Source organism: Dipteris shenzhenensis, unplaced genomic scaffold (assembly GCF_047967505.1).
Source record: "Dipteris shenzhenensis isolate YYH24624 ecotype China unplaced genomic scaffold, Dip_SZ_1.0 scaf0110, whole genome shotgun sequence".
NCBI lineage: Eukaryota > Viridiplantae > Streptophyta > Polypodiopsida > Gleicheniales > Dipteridaceae > Dipteris > Dipteris shenzhenensis.
The window spans coordinates 7,363-29,093 of NW_028239416.1; the positions used below are offsets into that span (position 1 = coordinate 7,363).

Genomic DNA, 21,731 nt, shown 5'->3' on the forward strand with positions numbered 1-21,731 from the left:
CCAAAGTTGGACAACCTTCTCGTGCTGAAACAGACAAGTCTATTGAAACGGATGGATTTGGTTCTAATGTTGCTGGTATCAATAGATCCAAACGAGACCATCAAGGCCAATCCAAACAGAGTTCAAAACAAGTCACAAGTAGAGATATGAATGATTCATTTGCACTTGATCCTGCTCTTTTGGCAGCTTCTGCAGCAGCTGTTGAAAAACAAATGACAGAAGCTGCTAATAAAAAGGCAGTTTGAGAGCATAGATCCATTGCGACAAGCAATAGATAACCTTAGATACGTACGCTTTATTTCTAGAAGCGGTATATAACATAAAGTCCCAATTCAAATACTACTTTGAGCCTGACAATGTCCTTGCCTATAATACGAGTTCTGACCAATCTATTTTTCACCGGAATATCTTCACATAGTCCAGAGTAGTAACAAAACAAAGCCAGCCGATTGCTTTTTCTTAGTAATGAATCATCGATACTGATCAAAAAAAGTCACTGGACCTCTTCTTACAATGTAGTAGTCACACTGAGCAGAGAGCAATAAATCAACAGGACTAGAACTTGGGTTAGAAACTTCAAAAAAGGCAAGGCCAAAAATTAAATTCAGCTTGAGCAATATCTACATCTCACGTGGGATCGTGATCTTTGGAATACCTAAGCGACTAGAAAGTAGAGATATCAAAAGGGTCATTCTGAAATCTTATATACCACTCGTGAGAAGAAAAAGTAAAGAGGTTCAAAGGCTAATAACACTCCACTGATCTGCCTCAAATAATTCATTACATGATTTTATTGACAACAGTACTATCATACCACGCATTTTGATGCTGAACCAGAAATATCGTGTATGAAAATGGAGAAATCCCAAAAAGTGATGTTGTCCGAACCGGTCTAATATCGCCGTAGTGCTACTGTATATACTACTTAGTACCAAGAGTACATACATTAACAAGCTTTTGGTGTGTCGTCTCTATTTACGCTTGTTTTATAGAATGATCGACACTTTGCAGAGAGTGATTATCATGCTGTAGTTTAGCATGCTGTTTTTCCCATCCATTTAGTGAATATGTTTCAATTATTTTGGTTTCCATACTTACTTTCTCAATCATCACCACAGTTGAACATCCAGATTTGAGTTCACGATCGGATTGAGGCGAATGTGCAGGGGTAGGATAAAACTAATTTTGGCACGCAACCTGTCGTCATCGCCGATCTCCTAACAATTTCAAGGCCGAAAACATCAACGTAACCGACTTTACCTTGATAATTAACGCTCGTTAACGATTGGAAGATTCAATCCAAAGCATCTATCCTCATCGTTTCTACTATGCGCTTTGCATGGAGAGCCCCGCAAGTCTCTTTGAGAGACTGCTCGCCATCCCGGGCTACGAGTGGGACGTTGACTTACCTCCCTACCATTCTACCTACGACAATTGGCACTTTTATGGTACCAAGATAGACTCCAAGGCCAAAGTTGTCGCAAGGGTATCTCGAAACATCCTACGACTTGAACGCGAGTTTCAATTGTGCAAGCAGATCCTAGCACAGGATGATACCAACTCCAATTACTTTGTTCGACCCATCGAGTTGGTCAAAGTAGCCGCTCCTAGACATGATACAGATGGTCTCGCCATATCTATCGTCGAAGCACCGGGCGCGAATTACCTTAGAGATGTTGGAAACTACCTCTTTCATCCAGAAGATAGCGATGGAGATGTCGAGAATGCCAAACCAGACTTTCAAACAAAATCCACAAATCCAAATAACTTGATATCACTTACTCAGTTTCTCGATTTTGCCATTGGCACTACAACATGTCTAGAAATTTTACATCACAAGAATCGTTTGGTTCATGGAGAAATACGTCACGATGCTTTTTACTTTGATCCAAAGATTGGCAAAACCATGTTGATCAATTTTGGTGCCGGAACAAGATCTTTTGAAAATGGGTTGACTACAGCAGGATGGTACTCGTTTAGTAGAGAAGCCAATATCGAACAAAAACTTCGTTATATCTCTCCAGAACAGACGGGTAGATTACCAGCTCAACCAGACGGAAGAACTGATATTTATAGTTTGGGAGTTTTATTCTGGACCATTTTGACTGGAGAGGCTCCTTTCAAAGGTGAAACTCCGCTGATAATGATGCAAAATGTGTTATCAAAAAGGATACCTCAAGTTTCTTCCAAACGTCTGGATATACCTGATGCATTGTCAGCAGTAATTGCTAAAATGACACAAAAGAATATTGATAATCGATACAACTCGGTCGTAGGATTGAAACATGATCTGATCGCTATTCGCAAACTTTTTGATCAAGGTCAAACAGATGCCATACAGACATTTGAAATTGCAACCAAGGATGTTAGCTCATACTTTCAATTGCCTGCTCATCAAATTGGTCGTGGCGATGAACGAGAACAAATCATCAAAATCATGAATACATTTTGTGCCAAAAGAAGCAAAAACACGTCAACTCCTTCAAACGTTTCTTTTCTAACCTCAAATAGCTCTGAAATAAACCCAGACCTGACAAGTTTGACTGATTCAACAATAGCATCAGAGTCTACTAAAGGTAGCAAAAATGAACCATCACAAAAAGAGCAAGCAGTTCTTACAAGCCTTGATAGATCAAATGAAGCTTCATCATCAATTCGATTTGACTCGGAAAATGCTGAAGTAACATCTTTAGGAACAACAACATCACAATCTGCTCCATCTTCTTCACATTTACGAAGTGGCATCTCCATGAGAGACGGTACTAATTCTGAGGTTCCATCCAACTTTGATAGCACCTTTATTCCTCAACTCAACAGTGTCTTGGAATCTTCCAATGAAATGTTTAGAAAGACTCCTGCTGGAAAAGCAAAACCTTATTGTGAAGTTGTCAGTATTTCTGGACCGGCCGGATTGGGAAAATCAAACATGTTGCATAGTCTGCAAATTCCAGCTCGTTCCCATGGTTACTTTGCTTCTGCAAAATTTGATCAAGCCAGAAAAATTCCTTTTGAACCCATTTTACGTGTTATATCTTCTTTATTTAGACAAATATTCTCGGAAGCAGACGTATCAACTTCTTTTCATAATCAAATACGACAACATGTTGGACCTGTTTGGACTCATTTACACCATTTCCTGAATCTTCCCAAGTGGATGTTGAATCCAGTGCAAAAAGGTGGTATCACTCTTCAAGTACAATCTCCTCATTCTTCTTCTCACAGAAGAACTTCAGCAACTTCAGCATCATATTCTTCTTCCTCTCTATCTCTTCCAAATCCTAATTCTCATCGAACTTCAAATATTGCTTCGGAATGGCTTAGAACTGGTGGTACCGCCAAAGCTTCAAGATTTATGGGTACAATCCTTGGTGTTCTTCAAGTCATTGCTTCTATGCGTTTTGTATGTTTGGGTGTAGATGATCTTCATTTTGCAGATGCAGAATCTTTAGACCTTCTTGGTAGTATTGTCAAACAAAAAATACCTTTATTTCTTGTTTTAACAACTCGAGAAGAATCTCAAATGAGTAAAAATGCCAAATTATTAGTCACCAGATCCAAAAAGATACAACTTAGACCTTTTACAGACACTGAAACAATAGAATATGTTTCTGCAACTATACACCGTGATAGAGAATATGTTGTACCTCTGGTTGCTGTAATTCATGAAAAGACTGGAGGAAATCCATTTTTTATCAGAGAACTTTTGGAATCTTTTTTTCGAAAAGGATGCATATATTATTCATGGCCTCAATCAGCTTGGGAATTTGATTTGGACAAGATCTTTACTGAATTTGTATCAGATGGTTATGGATCTCAAATGAATAATGATTTTGTAACCAGAAGATTACAAGAATTACCTAAAGATTCAACAGTCTTGCTTTCATGGGCATCACTTTTGGGAGGAAATTTTTCTTTGCCTTGTGTTCGATTGCTGATGCAAGATTCTGTCGAGGATAAATCGGTGAATCCAGATTCTATTCCATCTGCTAAAGATGTAGATCCAATATTAGGTGTTCAATCTGCCTTGAATGCTTTTATCATAATGCCAACAGAGACTGAAGAAAGATTTCGATTCGCTCATGATAGATATATGCAAGCAGCAAATTCTCTTTTGGATAAATATGACAAGAAAGAAATGCATTATTTGCTCGCCAAAAATCTGGTAGATCCAGACAACTTTGATTCTTCTTGGTTACAAGCTATGGATATTCATCAAAAAGTTCAACATATATCTGAATCTGTGGAATTGCTCAAAGATCGTGTAAAGATTAGACATTTATTTCGAGAAATCTTATATGAAGCTGCGGAAAATGCATTTGAATCTGGTGCAAGACCTGTTGCAATGGATTGTCTCTCCAATTGTTTGACTTTGCTACAACAAGATCCTTGGGACGAGTCAAGAGAAGATGTTTATTATCAAGAAACATTAAAACTTCACATTAAAGCTGCTGAAAATAATTGGTACCAATCCAATTTCATGGAAGCTCTAGATCTTGTCAAGGTAGTTTATAAAAATGCAAAAACCATGCTTGATAAAGCTCCATGTTTTATCATTGAAAGTAGAGCTTATGCCCGACAAGGAAACAATCTAAAAGGATTCGAGACTCTCAAAAATGCGTTGACGTGCCTTGGTCTAAGAATACCAGATTTTACACTTGAAGAGTGTGATGCTGAATTTCAATCTATTTTACCTGAATTGGAAAACTTGGAACAAAACAAATTGCTCGTCAGAAACGAAGAAATTGATGCAGATATGGAAACAATTGGAGTTCTTTTGGTAGAACTTGCTAGTACTGCTTTCTGGAGTTCATTTGTACTTTTTTATCAAACTGCCATTTTGATGGTCAGAACTCAACTAGAAAGAGGAGCTTATCCACAATGTGGAATGGGTTTGATTCATCTTGCAGCTATTATTGTGAATCGTTTGGGTATGGTAGATTTCGCAACTCAATTAGCAGAAATGAGTCGATCATGGTTACACATCTTCGAAGATGATTTGTACACTGTTGGTCGTGGTCTAACAATTCATGTTGTATTCATGTCTCACCTCACTGGAAAACTCACTCATCCTGTTTATGCATTGACAGAAGCTTGGAATGCCAGTATGGCAGCAGGTGATCGAATCAATGCACTTTTAAACTTGGGTATCAATGCTTGTTGCAGAATATGGAGTTCCCAAGATCTTGTTGATACAGAAATGTTTGTTCAAGATTCAGGAGTAGAATTTGTTGATTGGGTAATTGATATGAGAGGAGGTTGTTTTCTAGTTTCAGCAAGACAATTTTCTCGGGCATTACAAGGCAAAACAACTCTTTCTCCAGCTGCAAAAATTTTTGATGACATGTCTCATAATGATGAAGATTATATGGATTTGATCGAAAGCAAATCATCAACTCCTGATAGACAAAAAAGCATTTACTGGACATTCAAACATCTTGCATTGTTTCTATTTGGACATTATCAAGCAGCTATGGAGTTGGGAGAAATTCTTGCAGTCACTTGTGAACCATGGTTATCAACAAGATTTGTATACGACAATTATTTTTATCTCTGTCTTAGTTATTGTGTTTCCATAAGATCTAGACCAACTTTTGCAGAAAGAAAAGCTCAACTGGATGAAATTGAAAGATATCAAAAGAAAATAAACGATTCTTTCAGTGTGAATGATGTCAATTATAAAGCTCAAATTTTATTACTTCATGCAGAAGTTTCAGACATTATAGGAGATGCACAATCAGCTCTTTCAACTTATGAAGAAGCCTTGGATCACTGTCAAGAACATGGATTTATTCTTACTGAGGCCCTGGTTTTGGAACTTTATGCTAATTCCATGATAAGAATGGGTTCTAAAAGGATGGCTATTCGACTTTTAAGAGATTGTCAAAATGCTTATCGAAGAGTGAGTGGATTTGGTAAAGTTCGGCAGATTGAAACAGCGTATGCTCATATATTCTCTTCACAAACTCGTGCCGCCACAAGTGATGCTATCTGTCAAACAGACATTATTGATACAAGCATGAATCCATACAGATTACCTCAACAAAGAGTCTCCGAAGAAAATCTTAATGGCATTCAATATCAACCAAAAGCACCAGATAATACAGATCAAAGACAATTCCAGCCAAACGATATTGATCCCAAGATTGTTGGTCAACCTGTTCTTCCACCCAACAATTCACAAGCACAAGTTAATCAGAGCCATAGTCAATCTGGTAGTGAAACCGACTTTTCAGCAATGGGTCTTGACATGATTGATTTGACTAGCATCTTAGATTGTAGTCAAATATTATCATCAGAATTACAAATCGATAAACTTATGGGCAAGATGGCTGAGATTATAACAGAAATCTCATCTGCAGATCTCGTTGGAATTGTAATCAAAGATGAACATAAAGAATGGAGTATTAGTGCCATTGGAACACCTGATGAAACTATAACATACCCAGAAGGTCTTGATATAAACACTGTAGATGCAGATCGTCAATTGGCTTTACAGGTCACCGTCAATGTTTTGAGATCTCGAGAAACTGTCTTTGTCCACAATTTACTCGATGATGAAAGATTTTTCTGGAGTATCAAATGCATATCTTCAAAGACATCCTGGAGGAAAAGCTGTCATTTCTTTACCAATCATACGAGCAGATGATTTACTTGGAGCCATCTACGTAGAAGGCCCTCCAAACAAATTCACAGACAGGAATTTGACTGTTTTGAATCTTTTGGTTAATCAAATCTCCATCTCTCTAGCAAACGCCCTATTCCTCAAAAAGATTGAAAAAGTTAGTGCTGAAAATGTAGCAATGATTGGAGCTCAACGAAAAGCTTTGGGTAGAGCTCGAGAAGCCGAAACAAAAGCAAAGCATGCAGAAGCAGAGGCAATCAAAAACATGCATCTCAAAGAAGAAGCTGCAAAAGCCAAATCAATGTTTTTGGCGAATGTTTCTCATGAACTTCGTACTCCTCTTACTGGTGTAATAGGAATGAGTGAACTACTCAAGGGTACAGACCTTTCTTCTAAACAATCAGAATTTGCCAACAGTATTCAACTTTGTGCCGATACTTTACTTAGTCTTATCAATGATCTTTTGGATTTTACCAAACTTGATGCAGGAAAGATGAAGCTTGATCAATTACCTGTAAATGTTACCAAAATCATTCAAGAGATTGTCAGAGCTTTGTCTTATCAAAATAACAAAAAGGGATTACAGACTATTCAAAAGTTGGAACTTGATCCTGATCAAGTAGTACTTGCAGATCCTGTAAAACTTCATCAAGTTTTGATGAATTTACTCAGTAACAGCTACAAATTCACAAGTGCTGGAACTGTAACTGTCAAAGCCATTAGTGAGGAAGAAACAAAAGACCATATCAAAATTACAGTTACAGTTACTGATACTGGAATTGGTATACCAGAAGAACAAAAAGTTAAATTATTCCAACCATTTACTCAAGTGGAAAGTACATCATCACGAGCTTTTCAAGGAACAGGTCTTGGTTTAAGTATTTGCAAGAGACTTGTAGAAAATTTGATGGGTGGTAAAATTTGGCTTGATTCTGCACCTGGTGTTGGAACTACAGTTGGTTTTACAATCAATTTCCGTAAAGCAGGCCCAGCCGATCTGTCAAGTGCTTCACCATCTCGCACAGTTAGTCCTCGATCATCCGTCAGTCACATCACACCACCTGGCAACAATACCACAGCTGATGGTGATGAATCGTCGGCAAATTCCAATCATACAGTAAACTCGTCAGATCCTTCAAAGCCATATCATGGGGACGTTTCCAAGATTCCTCGTCAGTCAATACGAATAGCAATTGCAGAGGACAATCCAGTCAATCAAAAGATTGCAATCTCTTTTGTTCAACGTATGGGCTTTAAATGTGAAGCATACGGTGATGGGAGAAAAGCTGTGGAAGCACTCGAAAAAGCTCGAGATCATGGAACGCCATACCATATAGTCTTGATGGATGTTCAAATGCCAAATCTAGATGGTTACGATGCAACTCGAGAAATACGAAAAAACTCGGATCCGATAATCAGGGATGTACTGATTATTGCTATGACTGCTTCGGCAATTGAAGGTGATAGAGAGAAATGTTTGAACGCAGGAATGAATGATTATTTATCTAAACCTGTCCGGTATGAAAACACTTTATAAACTCAGTACATTGTGCTAACCACGATATCTCAGACAATCAACGCTCCAAGCACTTTTAGATTCATACCTCAATTCCTCCAAAAAGTAAACTCGATTATACCAACTCCTCCGCCATTCCCAAATCTACGAAATACAACTCACGCTCACATCATCAAAATTGTTCCTCTTCCATCCCATCATCCTCAGCCTCATGATCATTATCATAAATCGACACGCATCTTTTCACTTTTCACGCTGTTAATATTCACCAAATTTCTTCATGTACTTTTTCCTTTACCCGCTTCCACCAAAACTCTTATTGTCTTCTGATGATACCCACGCTGTACATACTATATTTCACCATTGGACTCTTCTTTTTTTTCTTTTCGGGGAATTGAAGGACAACACATATAACATTTTCTGGGGTGGTTTTCATGGAGTTTGTTTTGAACTCTGTTTAGCCTGCTTCCATATGCATATGAATATAGATCTTGTTTGATTGATATCTTTCATGTTCTCTTTGTGCTCCATTTTAAGTGAAGCTTGTCTGGTGAGATCTGATGTGAGCCCATTGTGACAAGCAAGGTGAGATGAGATGCAAACAAGTTTTAGAAACGTCCACCCATGACATCTGTCACTCCGCACTCTACATCATAACAGTGTGTCCACCAATCTCCAGCCGATCCATGACCAAATCCCTGCCCATCTTCAATCTCATCTTCACCTTCATCTTCATCTTCATCTTCAACCAGCTCATCCCCACCGAACCCATCATCCCTTCGCAACCCCTCTAAACGATCACGAACCCACACCTCCTCCCACGCCCTCTCCCTACACCCATGCACCAGCGCCGCACCCAACAGTCCACCCACCACAAAAAGATGCGGCACCGCGGTGCCGATACGCCACGGTAGTGCGAGGGGAAGGTGGGAAGGTAGGTGCGTTGTTAGGAGGTGGTGTGCTGTCCAGAGGGATGCGTGGGATAGGAGGGTTGTTGAGGTTGTATTTGCGTTTTGAGCAGGATGGGAATCAGGTTGAAGATGAGGATGAGGATGGGGATGGGAGATGGAATGGGGATGGGCGTGTGGCAGTATGGAGAGAAGTTGGCCACCTCGGGCCCAGAGTAGGTGGAGTAACTCAAGCAAAAGACATATCCAGCCGAATTCAGCGACCGCGATGAGCATCGCGACCAGAAAAGTAGCTAGACGTGGAGCGAGGCAGCATATCAGGAGCTCGTGGTGCGTGTTCACGATGGTGAGGGCGTGTGGGATCGCGAAGAGCGTGGAGGGTGTTAGGGTCGTGAGGTGGATTGCGGTTAGGAGGAGACGGGTGCGGTTGCGAGTTGGGGTGTTGGTGACTGTCATGGTTGCTATTGTTGCTTGTTACTGTTGTTGATGCTGTTCATTGAGGGAGTTGAGCTGGGTTGGAGAGGGAGGTTGAGATATGATTATCAGTGTGCATAAGTTGGCGTGGAAGGATGCGAGGAAGCCCAAGGTTTGAGAAAAGCAAGGTTGGAGAGAGTGCAGTTTCCGTTTGGATATAGAGATGACAACAAGGTGAGCTGAGCTGAATGCTCTACACATGAGCTATCGGCAAGCAAGCAACCCACGGCGCGACAGATCATGGTAAGCTATACTCTCCAGCCTTGACCAAGACCAGGTTCAAGGATCACTGACTTGCTCACCATTCACCTGCTGCATCAACCTGCACATTTTCACTTTCTACATTTCACTCGTAGAGACAGACGCACATGGCATAAAGTTGCTTTAAATTTGATCAATTCGCTATGCTATTGTGTAGGATTGGATGGTAATAATGGTAGTGGTGTAAGGTAGAGTAGTATTACAAGAGTAGAAAAAGTAAAGTATATATATGGGAGAGGACTCTGGTTGATTGTTATATGACAAATATTTGAAAGCAAAAAAAATCAAAGGGGGTATTTCGTCGCTCGCAAGAACAAGTAAAGTAACTAGCGTACTGTTTAAGAAAACACATACATACGTAGATGCATACAAATTGTTTTATTTAATTAATCGCACAAATTGAATTCGGTCGTTTCCGTTTCTTGAGAAGGGAGTGGTTACTGAATCAATCGAGCTTGTCACATCTCTCCTTGATATCATTCTCCGTCATGGATGCGATCCAAAGACATCTGGACAAGATCTCCGGGTCACGTTTATATGCATACTTGGAGCTCATCTCTAGCAGCCTCAATAAGCTCTTGACGATGTTTGCTGCTGTTCTGTGGCGTTCAAAGTTGACGAGCGGTTCCATGCTGTTTTGAGGAGGTGTAGTGACGAGTGCAGGCTTTTGAGCGTTGTATACCAGATCTCGAGTATAAATGCCGATGAATGGAATGCAACCTTTGTGCGTTGGGCTGGTTTCCATTTCGACTCGCAAATTGTGGAAGTTGCGCAGTGGTTGGACGAGTTGTTCCAGCTCTGCAAGAGTAGCCATCTCTGCAGGTCCAACTAGTGACCATGTACGCTTGAGGCGAAGCAGATCAGCGGAGAGTAAGGCGACGGTGATTTGGTACATGGTGGCGTAGTTATAGATGCGTCGACATGAGGCGGCAATGTGGATGAAATGAGTAATGACTCGAGCTCGCTCGGTAGCCATTTCTGTGAGCACAATTTCGGAGAGAACCCATTTAACAGTCAAGTTGAAACGGGCAATGACAACCCCAATGCCCCATGATTGTTGGCTGCGAAGATAGGAAACCCAATCGGAAATGTGTTTGAGAGATTGATTCCAAGAAATGTCAATTAGTTCTCGCCAATCAAGTGAATCAAGAGCATCTTTTTCCACGAGGGTTAATTGTCTAGCAATTTTATCTGCAGTGTATGCAAGAATGAATGGCAAATGAGCAGCATGAAATGAAGATCCAGATTGATGAGGAGTAAATGTTCGCCTTGGTACATAGGAATTGATACGAGAAGCTGAACGAGGAGTACTAGAAGCAGCCAACTTTGCAGCAGAATTTCGTTTTTCTTCCAATTGATCAATGACTGGGGATCCAACTGGAGTAGGTAGACCTTGTCTGAAAGTGGTATTTTGAGTTTGTTTTGGTGCAATCATACCATCAAGTGGAACAGGTTGAACTGGATGATGAGGTTTTTGACGAGTTGCTGGGGCACGTCCAGGAGCAACAGGGGAATCTTCTTCCTTGTCATAATCTTTTCCAAGGTCTTTGCGAGCTGCAATTCTAGTGTCTATACTTGTTTCATCACTCTCGTCATTCTCAGATCCATCATCATCGGTCAATTCCTGAGTATCATCTAGTAAGAAAGATGTCATTGGTTCAACTTTGAGTTTTTGTGTATTTGTTGTATTTTGTGTATCCACTGATCTCTTTCTCTTATCAATATTAGACTGTTTACCATTGACACTTTTGACTTTTTCTGTATCTGTAGATTTGCCATCAAGAGCGTCAGCTGAATTTGAAGGACTCTTCTTCTTTTCATCTGATCTTTGTAGAAGAGGAACTGATGAATATGAAGTTGAAGATTCGGCCTCTGACTTTTTAGCTTGATGACCTTTTTTGCTTACAAAAGTCAAAGAAGCACGATCTTCTGCTATCTTGATAGGTTTTGCAATGGCAATTTCTTCACCAGTAGCTTGTTCCAAGGTATGGTCTGGATGAACGTCTTCAACATGTTCATGATGCTTTTTGTTTTTCTCTTCTTCCTTTTCGTTCTGTTCAGGTGCCGGTTTTATTTCATCTTCATCCTCATCTTCATCATCTGTACCAAAATCAATGTCACCAATTGGGAATCTCATATCAGCTGGGGTAAGAGGTGAACCAAGCGAAGGTGATTTCTTTTCATATTTTCCTTCTAGTTTCAAAAGTGTAGTCTCGATTCCACCATCATCTTCATCATCAGGTAATGCCTTAAGTTTAGCTACTTCTGCTTCGAATGAAGGTCTTAGGTTTGGTTGAGATGAATGAGTAGCAATCAATGAAATAGATTTTCTTCTCTTTGCAGGTGCAGAAGTTCTACGACTTTTTCCATCTTCTGATTCTCCTTTGATTGGTGTTATTTCCATTTCTGCATTAGACTCTGCATATCCAGCTTTAGAAACAGTTGACAATGAAGCTAAAGAATATCGTCTTGCAGGTCTTTGACCTTCAAGTTTACTATCTTTGAGATTTCCACCAGGTCGTCTTCTCAATTTTTGTGCTGGTGTATGATAGAATGATGAAGGTGGAGCTTCCGAGGATTTACTGGCTGACGTTTTACAGGAGTTCTCATTGAAGCTCGAGATATTCCGCTGTGATATGAAACATATTTTCGAACTGATGATACATGTGAAGCTCTAGATTGAGCAGAATTACTTATCTTGTTGTGAGGAGCATTTCCACGAGATCCACTACGGGTTCTTGGTTTATATCCAGATGAAACATATGTACTTCCAGTGACCTTTTTGACCTCGGATTTTTTCGAATTTCTTGGAGATAGTTTTCTACTATCTTTGGATATTCGATCCATAAATCCTTCATCAACAATAGGTGAAAGACCTCCAGACATCATAGGTATTTCAGGATTTGTATCATCGACAATTACAATTGATCGACTTCCACGACTTACACTACGATTACCTCTTCTTTTATGATCTCTTGATGCATCCATTGTTGATAAATGTTCATCAAAAGTTTTTGGTGCTCGTGCTCTTGTTTCTCTGATTGAATCTCCATCATCTTGTGCTTCTTCCAAAGCTTCATCAATTGTTCAGCAGCAAAAGAGGAAAGCAAATCAATTCTGATTTGCACCTTGGGAAACACGCTCAATAGATCTTCTACGGCTTGTGGTGTCTTTCTTCCTGATTGAGAATTCGACACATCAGTCAAAGTATTGGCGTTATTTCCTTTTCTGCTGACTTGACTTGTAGGAGCTGAACCATTTGTATTCTTTTCTTTTCTACTGACTTGACTTGTATTCGCAGAAGCAGTTGGTGAGCCAAACTTTTTACGAAGAGAACCAAATAGACTTTTGGAATTGTCTCCATTTGAATGTCTATCAGAGTTAGAACTTGATGGATCATATTGAACAGAACCACGGGTTGGTGCCAGTGAAGGTTTAAACTCGAAATATGGTGAAACAGGTTCATATAAAGATTGTATCAAAGTACCAGGTTGTGCTGGTGTTTCTTCTGCAAAATCCAGTAACACGAACAACTTCTGGATTGAATGATTGTCGTTTGGGATCTTTTAGAGTTTCATTGAAACTTGGAGCTCTTTGATGAGTAACGCCAGGTAAAGGAGCTGCAATTGGAGTTTGAGTTCTTGACCTTGTAGATGAATTTACAGGGCGAGGACCTGGACCAAGATTATCATCTGATTCATGTGCATGTCTTCCTGATAAAACTAAGCATGGTAGGTAATTTGACTGGAAAAGAACATGACAAGACATGAAGGCTTTGAACACTATTTGGTGATAACTTCCCTGTTGATAAACGTTTTGTTTTTCCATCAGAATAAGCAACAGTTTTAATATTTGGTGATTCAGGAGCAGGGATTCTGATTGCTGGAGTCATTTTTTCTTGCATTGATTGACTTTGATTCTCATTTTGAAGATGAGTATGAGCAGGTAGCTCTGATTCGTTTATAATCGAAATTGATTCAGGTCTTCCTCCAGGAAAAACATCATCATCTGGAGAATGACTCATTCTAGCTGTAATCCAGTACAAACCACAAGTTCTTCTCCAGCATTTTTTAAGTTCTCCAATAATTTTAAGATCGCCTGTACCTCCATCTATACGTTCTTGTAAATCATGATATAAACCATTGACCAAATCACAAAATTGAACTCGAAGTGCAAGATCTGGAACGAAGTCATCGGAAAAATAATTCAAAATCCAGTGACGAAGAGCTACAAAGGTTCTAACTCGTACAATACGTCCTGAATCTTCTACTCTGTCTACAGCCCACCTTAGGCGAGCGAGAAGAAAGGTGACAAGATCTGTAGATGCCATAAAAGCTCTATAAGTAAGAAAAAAATCGGATAATAATTCATAATCCAGAAAATTTGGAGAGGTTATATAAGCTACGCAGCATTGAGGGTGTAGCTGCAATAATGTCGTCAGTTGTTGTTGAATATCTTACAATTGAAGGGTCGTTAGGATGTCTTGCTATGTTATCAAAAATGTCGAGAGCAAGCTGTGCAGATGAATTATGTGAAATGGAATCCCTTAAAGCTCTAGGTCGTGGAACTAGGACATCTGAAGTATCTGGAAGTTGACATAATGGTTCTGGAACATTTTGACCCCGAGATATGATTGATGAATGCGCCAAAGAGGTTACAGTCGAAGCACGTTCATCATCAACAATGACAGGTTCCACTTTTGCACGAGACTTCTAGGGGTTTGTTCTTTACCAATCTGAGGTGACCTGCCAATTTTGGAGAAATAGCAATCATAGTAAAACTTTCATCAAGTGGTGGGATAGGTTTTGGAGTTGATATTTTTGGAATCGTTGTTGGTATTGGTGGTAATTCTCGTAGAGCATTTCTTGCGAAATACTACGCCGTAAACCATTTGTTGGAGGTGAACCTACTTTGTTTCCAAAACTTGGTCGAGTAGGTCGATCATGTTCGTCCACTGTTGAAAAAGAATGAGAACGAACATGTTGTAATCTTGAAGGTCTTGAGCTGCTACCATGTCGACCTCTATCAGAGAATTCACTTGGATCCCTTCTATTCGGAAGAACAATAGAATATTCACTAGAGTATATACTGTCATGACCATAAAGGAATTCGATCTTTGACGACGTGAAGATTGACGTTGATCCTGTTCCGAGGTAGTTCCAATCTTTTGGTGAAGCGACTGTTGGACGAACTGGACGTAATTCGCTACCAGGGCGACTTACGGGCCTAGAATGAATAAGTATCAAAAGTTGATGTCTACAGAAACAAAAAGCTCTATACCTAAGATATATCAAACCATTATGACCAATACTTCCAACAGTGAACTGTTTTCCGGCTCGTAACACTGGTGTCCTTGGCTTTGATTTTGTCTCTCTTGTTTCTTCTTTTGACTTGCTCTAAGTTGAGCTGCCGGGTTTAATCTCTGTTTGGAATTGGAGTCTTGCTTCATTTGTACCGACGTTGGCGAAAGAAGTGAGATCTTGTATTTGAAGAACCTCTTTGCATTTCTCATTCGGACATTCGAAGATATGTTCGTAGGTACTTGACCTCCTGCTGCTACATTTTGCGACCTCCGGCTGGTCCTTGTCGTGGCCATTGCGACGGGAAGAAACAGCACAAGACCTTGTAACTAGGTCAGGATTCCGAGAGGAATCAGGGGTGAATTGGGCAGATAATGAACAACAGATTCACAAGCATGACGCGAACAGATTCCAGTGGCAAGTTTCGTAGGTTTATTTTGCAATAAGACTTCCAGAGTTTATGCGTGAAAACAAATTGACGAGAGAGGTACAAAAAACATAACTGCCCAAGCTGCCCGCAGAGGAGAAACATACAAGCAACAAGTTACTTTAGACCTTAGTACAAAAACTATGCGCACAGGACTCCACAGTGACAGGGTTGTGGGTTCTATCTTTTCCTTGTCTAGCCAACACGCCTTTGGTGGTGACTCGAGTATCTATTTCACGTGGAACCAATCATCAAATGTGCATCAAGAGCTAGAGCGCAAATGCAAAGACCTTCAGTTGAATGCAACAAGTTCCAGATGGAATGGTTGGTTTATTGGACTTGAGAAGTCAATTTTCAGGACCCAGTCTACCGAAAATTGCCTCTCATGGTACCCGAGGAGTACATGTTTTCTCGAGTTATGCTATACCTCTAGGAAGGTGATGTTGAATATCGACAAGTATTTTTAAAAACTACGCGTGTCAACGGTTGAATAACCCAAATTGGAATCCGTCTGCTTCTAGGTCAGCCACTTTTCTTTTGTCAAAGCATCAGAAGCTTTTTAGCTAAACTCGAGGACATTTTTAAGGTTTTTGGTTTGTTTATACGGAGTATTCCCGTCCTCAAATTTGGATGATCCCTTTTCTAAAAGACGAATGGCGCTCTGGTGAAACGAAAAAGGTATTCAGTGGTATCTTAATCTTCCGATATGGGACAATCAAATCCAACTCTTTGGTAAATTCTTTTGGGTGAGACCTGCATGTTTCCCAGCGAGAATTCCGGCTTCCGAATTGTTCTAGCTTCTCGGACTTCCCCAGATTTGGAAGATCGTCCATTATAGCCTTCTCCCAAACAAGAAATATGTTCGTCATAATTATCATTGTTTCAACCAGTAGATCATTGCATAAAGGATTTAGAAGATCAATCTCACCACGTTATTTGTGGAGAACCATCGTAAATGATATAAAAAGTAGTTGTTATAATTCTGATTTTGATTTATTTGTCATATCTGTCCTGTCTGTCTTGTCTGTATAACGACTTGTTGCTGAACTCAAAGCACTATCAATACCATCAAATTTTTCTTTGACCGAGTCCAAAGAAAAAAGACGTTTTAATCGATCATTTGCTGTGACTTTATTATCCACTGGAGAATTTTCAATATCACAATCATCTTCAATATAAAATGTGGATAAACGAGCTGTTGATGATCTTGAAAGAATTCTTGCCGAATTTCTAGTCCCATCTGGGTGGGACCCTACCAAAAATTCGGACCATCCTAATTTGGCAATAATTTTGTCAAATATAGGTCTCATACCTGGTAAACATGCACATATAACTCCAAGATCATTCTCAACTGTGCATGCTAGAAATACCCAATAATCATACCAAGTGATATCGTACGTAACCCAAATCATGTAATAGGTAAAATATATCCTTACAACTCCAGCTGCAACCACAATATAACCCAAAGCAATAAGTCCAACTCCAATATATTTTCGTGGTTTCGAAAGTGCAAGTCGTGTAATGAGTGGTATAGGCAATGTCGTGATTATCAAATCGAGAATCAATTTTGATATCCTCCTCCAAATATAACAAATTTGACATTACTACAATTTGAACCTGGTTGTGCTGGAAATGTCCAATAAGCAGAAACTGGACTATGATATAAATTGTTAGCATGCAAGATTTGAAGAGTATTTGAAGTAAGCTTTACTTACAGGCATTGAAATATTACAAGAACTTCAAATACGATAAAGTTTATAGTATTGAGAACGATTGTAATCCATAATGCCCATTTAAACCATCTTATATTCACATCGCGAGCAAGTCGATAATAAAAGGCGAGTATTGAAGAAGTTGTAGCGAACCCAGATGCTACAAAAAGTATTTCTGCTATCCAACCATCTAAAGAGCGCCTAGGAATATGTTAGATGGTTGATTTCCAGTTGTTTTACAATTGTTTCATTCAAAGCATTGATATTAGCTGATGACATACCTTTCCATGAACCGGTTTGCATATCCCAGATATGTCTATCCCATCCTAGATCATTTACTCCTATATTCAAACTAACATGTAATCCAACTGTAAGAGCCTATTTCTGATTAGCAATGTTTATCTGCTTTGATTGAAACATACCCAACCAAGACATATCAGATAATCATCTAAACCTATCCATTTTTTTATGGTATATCTAGCATATAGACGAGTTCCTAATGCTATTGTAGCCAAAGCCAAGAAAATATAATTAACGATTGTTAAGTTGGTCCATGAGTTGCTGGTGAATTTAGATTAGGAGCTGGCCAAGATGAAACAACATTTGCAGGTGGTATTTTGACTTCTGCCATTCGTTTTAAGAGTGTTGATCCATTCGAGTCGTCAATATTCTCTCCAAAGACTCCTTCAATATCGAGTCCAAAAGAGAGTTCACATCAGTTCACGAAACAAAAAGTTATTGTAACAAAAGACAATTGACTTTATGATTTAACAATAAGGAGTAGGAAGTTCTGGACTTTTTGACGGATCAGCTATCAATAATCGTATGAAACATTTTGGTGGCTTAACTTCCCGAGTTGTAAAGACTAATAGTAAAACTAGCAATTCAAAATAGAGTCCCTACCAGAAATCTTGATCTTGTTGAAGAAGAAAAGTGGCTTAGATGGCATTTAATGAGGCGAGCTTTTTATGAAGTTTGTGGAGTGTTTCTGTGCGAATGACATTGATCATTGTGTACATGGCTTTTGTTTCCAATTTCAAAAACTTGATGTTTGGTTTTGATCATACCACATGATGTTAAACTATCGATTTTCCTCATCTACAGGCTTCGTAAATTTGTATCTCCAATAAAGCTTCTTTGATATTGAGTTTATAGAATACTTGATATGAGATGAAACTTTGACATTTGACTTGAGATAGATGGATCGATCTAACGATGATAGCTTTCAGGGGTAATCCCCCGATTTGGAAAATCCCATACCATCACTCCGCGCTTAATGCCAGATCCATTTGAACTTGTCACTTGACAATAAAACTGTTGATATTATTTCTTGCATCTAGTTGCCAGCTGATAGTGTTATTATTAGTTTTCGGTATGATTTTGATCGATTTCTATGTTTAGTACAAAGAGGAGATTTCTCATAGCTTTTTATGCAACAATATAAATCCCTGTCCATAGGAAACGGATTTTATCATTTATGTTCCCAAACTCCTTGCAGAATGTCTGTGGTTTTTGCATTACATGTTTTGGAGGGACGATAAACTATAATTTTTCTCTTTGCTTTTGACAAAGCTCTAGCAAAAGCCTATCAAGGACAGCACTGATCAAGATATCAAAAGCTTTTTGTTCATCGTCTTGACGCCTTGTTGACGGCTTTACGCAAAAGAAAAATCATGGTCACAATGGCTTCTTCTGGCTGACTTTTCGGTCTGCTCCGCAAGTGCAGTCCTGAGTCCTGAGTTCTGACTTGGATTTTCGCTACCATTCAATTGGAAATTAAGGCTGCATCGTCAACACGTTTTTTCCTACTTGGTAACATTGGTGACCTTGATCATGTTCTTAGAGAACACTCTGTAGAAACATATCGAACCATAAATATTATCTCTAAAATGATTAAAAATTGAAATCTAACTTTCGCTCTCTATAGGTATAGTACTAGTATTACAAATTTTATATTATCGTGACGTCGTAACAACTGAAAGCTTTCTTAACACTCCTATCTTACAATTGATATCATGATATGATACCGCCATTTGTGACTGTTTGAGATTATTTCCAAATGATCGGGATTAAAAATGTTTATGAGCCAACACAATTCGTAGACTTTAAACTCTTGGGCTATTACTCTTCCTTCGTCTTTGTCTTCTAGAATCTCTTTCGATATCCATCAATCTATCTTGAACCCAAGCTCTCAATTGACCATCATTTCTAACAGTTTCACAATTCAAAAGTGAAGTGAGTTCTGCTTTGATCTGACAACTAACACCCATCAAAGTATATTGATCGTCAACCCAACTTGGAGTTGTTGCTTCTGGGCTACTAGGAGAGGAGATGGGAGCATAAGCTTGGTTGAATATTGGTAACAACTAGACGTTGTTTAAGTAGAATACATTCATTGTAAAGTCGAAAGTAATTGGCAAACAAATCGCCCTATTGATATGTTAGATCAGGCTGAGATTCTTGTCAGTTTATAAACTTACTCTTTCTGAAAAATTGGTTTCATCATTAAACATGTCCATGGTCATAGAATGTGATGAATATGTTGAAGGACCATTGAAAGGTTGAAGTATAGCAGCCATGGCTGATATAAAAGAAGTATGCAATTGAGTGACTTGGAATTTAAAGATTTCGAAAAGTTCCACGCGGAATGCTTTCCCTAGAGATTTCGGCGAATAAAAAGAGTTGCACGTTTTCCTGGAAATTACCAGCTGAAAACCATGTATCGTGAAGAGGAAATTTAGTTTTTGCGTCAAGTCGTATCTGTAAAGTCGTCCTGCTTGGAACTCTGACAGAGATTTTGTTTTTTGCTTGAAAAGGGATTATGTTCGATTCAAATCCAGAACATTTATCGCTTAGTTGGCGGCAAGACGTTCTTTTGGAGCGAATTGAGTCTTGTTAGACTCGGATCAAGATGCCACTATTGCGCCGGAGCTGAATTGGTAACAAAGCTGAAATGATAAGACTCAAGCCCCCAAACTTGATCGGGTATAGATTTCAAGTCCAAATGTTGTAGCAAATGACACGAACAAGAAACCGACGAAAGATGATTCAAGATTGAGTGAAAAAGGGGAGGAAAAAGTTTTGGAATTATGATATGATGGAATGGCGTGAAAATGATTAAATAAAGAACTTGTTCGTTATGTTTCACAGCAAATCTCAATATGTGGCAGATACAATAATAACAATATCTTTTTTTCAAGTTCAAAAAACAAGGAAACTGTTCTACATATGGGGCATAAAATCCATAGGATTGGCTCAATGGCACAATTGTTATCAGAGATCAAGTCAGGTTCTATGGCACTGATTGTAAACCCACGTTCAAAAACGTTGGGCGATTATCTTGTTCCCTGTTTTGAGATCAACAATTTTGATGAACATCTTTTTGACTTGCATAGATTACCGTTTACTGAACCAATAATCGATGTCAATAAACGCGACTGTTGCGTCTACATTCAAGTTCCCACTTAATCTCTTCACCACTGATAAGTTTACGTACAGATTGACGTTTAATCCTAGACCTGGAACCATTGTTTTATTGCTTTCTAGCATCATGATATTCGCCCTTGTACCTGGAATTTTGGGGAAAAGTATTTCACTGTAGAGAGGAGAAATGACGTCAACTCTCCTTACTTTCCAAGCTTGTCTTTGTCTTGTCTCGCGTCACTCGCTAAATAGCCACAATAGCCTTGCAAGTCTTGGTTATTCGATTAACATTGGGTCCTAGAATAATCCAAGAAATAAATTCAGATCGAAATCCTTCTGAAATAAAAATGCGTCACTGACAAGCTTACATTCGTATTCATAAGATCTATATGCAATCTGAGCAATCAAAAGTTTATATCATGGATTCTTGCATCGATCATTTTCATGTAGGGGCAAAAGAAACTAGAACATCAATAAGATGACATGGCTTTTGGAGACTTTTCAAAGTTTTGGTTTTTAAAGATCTCTGAAACTTCAAAAAAGAGGAGATGAAATCTGACAAGCCTTTTGTTCTGATGTCATAAAATACCTCCAATTTTGCTACTATTGGGTTTGTCTCTGACTATCAAACCATAATTTGAGGAGTAATGTCAATCACAGTCTATCAAAAGTAGTTGTTTGGATCTACACAAAAGTTTCTTTGTCTTTGCTCTGTAGTAGGACATCTTGTTTCAATTGTGGTTGTCCATCATTGTGATTAATGCTGATATTCGTGGGTGTAGGTAGTCTTTTTGAGAAATTGCTGCTTAAGTGTGACCATTCAAAGTCCCATATTTCCACAAAGAAAGATCAATTTTGGTCCTGACTTTGTCACCACTCACAGATTGTTCTATATTTGCTGATTGTGCAAATGTACCAAAGAGTTGTCGATTGTTCAAACTTCACAAATCACCACAACCACATAACATAAAGAACAAAGAGCAAATAAAACGTATTCACAAACTAGTTGCACTAGACAAACATCCAACATGTTCGACTGACGAGTGAAAGATGATAAATTAGAGACATGTCTTCAAAAGTGAATGCTG

General features: G+C 39.0%; 1 protein-coding gene and 1 pseudogene across 1 annotated transcript; one reads left to right on the forward strand and one right to left on the reverse strand.

Moving 5' to 3' along the window:
- The first annotated feature begins 1,339 nt into the window (after positions 1-1,339).
- Positions 1,340-8,159, forward strand: LOC147879035 (peroxide stress-activated histidine kinase mak3-like). Its single transcript, XM_087372350.1, has 2 exons — positions 1,340-6,449; positions 6,562-8,159. The coding sequence occupies exons 1-2, from the start codon at positions 1,340-1,342 to the stop codon at positions 8,157-8,159; spliced, it is 6,708 nt and encodes a 2,235-aa protein (XP_087228476.1).
- A 2,067-nt stretch (positions 8,160-10,226) lies between these two features.
- On the reverse strand, positions 10,227-15,377 carry LOC147879036 (uncharacterized; annotated as a pseudogene).
- Positions 15,378-21,731: the final 6,354 nt, after the last annotated feature.